This window comes from Haliaeetus leucocephalus, unplaced genomic scaffold (assembly GCF_000737465.1).
Source record: "Haliaeetus leucocephalus isolate CR32 unplaced genomic scaffold, Haliaeetus_leucocephalus-4.0 Scaffold308, whole genome shotgun sequence".
In the NCBI taxonomy this organism is placed as follows: Eukaryota; Metazoa; Chordata; class Aves; order Accipitriformes; family Accipitridae; genus Haliaeetus; species Haliaeetus leucocephalus.
Window position 1 is genome coordinate 29,991 of NW_010972744.1, and position 1,611 is coordinate 31,601.

At 63.3% G+C, this 1,611-nt stretch overlaps 1 protein-coding gene across 1 annotated transcript in view; it reads right to left on the reverse strand.

Annotated features, from left to right (window-relative positions):
* Positions 1-1,264, reverse strand: part of ATP1B2 (ATPase, Na+/K+ transporting, beta 2 polypeptide) — a 7,760-nt gene extending 6,496 nt beyond the window's left edge. Inside the window, exon 1 of the mRNA XM_010571170.1 lies at positions 1,071-1,264. Within this exon, the coding sequence (XP_010569472.1) occupies positions 1,071-1,182 (112 nt within the window). The 5' untranslated portion in view covers positions 1,183-1,264. The remainder of the gene's footprint in view (positions 1-1,070) is intronic.
* Between the last annotated feature and the right edge of the window lie 347 nt (positions 1,265-1,611).

Sequence of the window (1,611 nt, forward strand, 5' to 3'; positions counted from 1 at the left end):
CCAATGCCCCACTTTTTTAGCCACAGCGCGACAGATGGGGGGGGGCACAACCCACCCCCTGCCCCCCCCAAACGGCCCCCATTGGGACCCCAATCTGCCCCCCCCAAATTACAGCCTCGTTTGGGGGGGCCTGTAGGCCCATCTCCCCTTGCACCCCCAAAAGGGGGGGCTCTCTATGCAGCCCCCTTTCATTGCACCCATATGGGGTCCTTGTGTAAATATCTCTCCCCCCCAAAAAACCAGCCTTAAAAGTGGGGATCCCCCAATTGCAACCCAATGAGGGGGGGTCCCTATGCAACACCCCCCCACAAGTTGCACACATACGGGGGGGTCGAAGCAAATGTCCTTTCTTGGGGAGGTTGTCTCTAGGCAGCCCCCCCCAATTGCATCCATATGGGGGGGTCCCTATGTAATCCCCCCGCATTGCACCCATATGTGGGGGCCTAATATAACCCCCTCCCATTGCACTCATATGGGGGGGTCCCTATACAACTCCCTCCTGTTGCACCCCGGGGGGCCACATGTATATATAGTGGACTATATATAGTCCCCTCCCGCTGCACCCGTACTGGGGGTTAGCTATGCAACCCCCCCCCACACTGCACCCAAACGGGGCGTCCTTATGGACCCCCCCCAATTGCATCTGGGGGGGGGTCCCTATGCAACCCCATCATAACGCATCCATATTGGGGGCCCCTATGTAAGCCCCCCCCCAATTGCATCTGTATGCGGGGGTCCCTATGCAACTCACCCTCCTGTTGCACCCATATGGGGGGGTCCCCTATGCAACCCCCCCATCTCCACTGAACCCATACAGGGCGTCCCCATGCAACCCCTTCCCTTTGCACCTCTATGGGGGGGGGGGGTGTCCCAATACCCCCCCAGTTGCACCCATATGGGGGGCACCCTCAGTTACATGCTATTGCGGGGTCCCCCCAAGTGCACCCCTATAGAGGGACTACTCTGCAACCTCCCACCGCACCCCAGGGATGCTTCCCCCCATTTTACCCCCCCAAACTGGGGGTGGGGGGGATGTTCCCAGCAACCCCCCCCTTTGCCCCCAGACTTACCCCAACTGGTGCCTGTTCTGCCCAGGAACTGGCGGCTCCGCGGGGCCCACACGAAGGCCCGCCACTCGGCCAACCTCTGCCCGCAGCTTCGCTTTTCCTTGTCCCGAGCCATGTGGGGGGCTCCGCCGCGATCCCCCCCCCCGGCCCCCGCTACTCCCCCGGTGTCGCTCCCGGTATCGCTCCGCTCCGCCCGCGCCGGGACTCGAACCCGCGACTCCCCGCTGCCACCGCCTCATCGCCTTATATAGACTCGGAGCTCCGCCCCCCGGCAGCTCGCCACGCCCCCTAAAAGCCGCCGCGCCACGCCCCTTATGCTAATAGCGCCTTCTAAAGCCGCCGCACCACGCCCCCCGCGTCTTGCCACGCCCCCCAGGCGAACAGAACATTCTGAATTCCCCTCGCCCCGCCGCTATGCTAATGAGGGGGCGGAGCGTCCCGCAGCTATTCCCACCGTCCCCCATTGAGAGATTTGGGGACAGGGGGTTTGAGGGGGGGCTCTTAAAGGACTCACGCAGGGAGGGGCGCCCAGAGCAACGTGGGC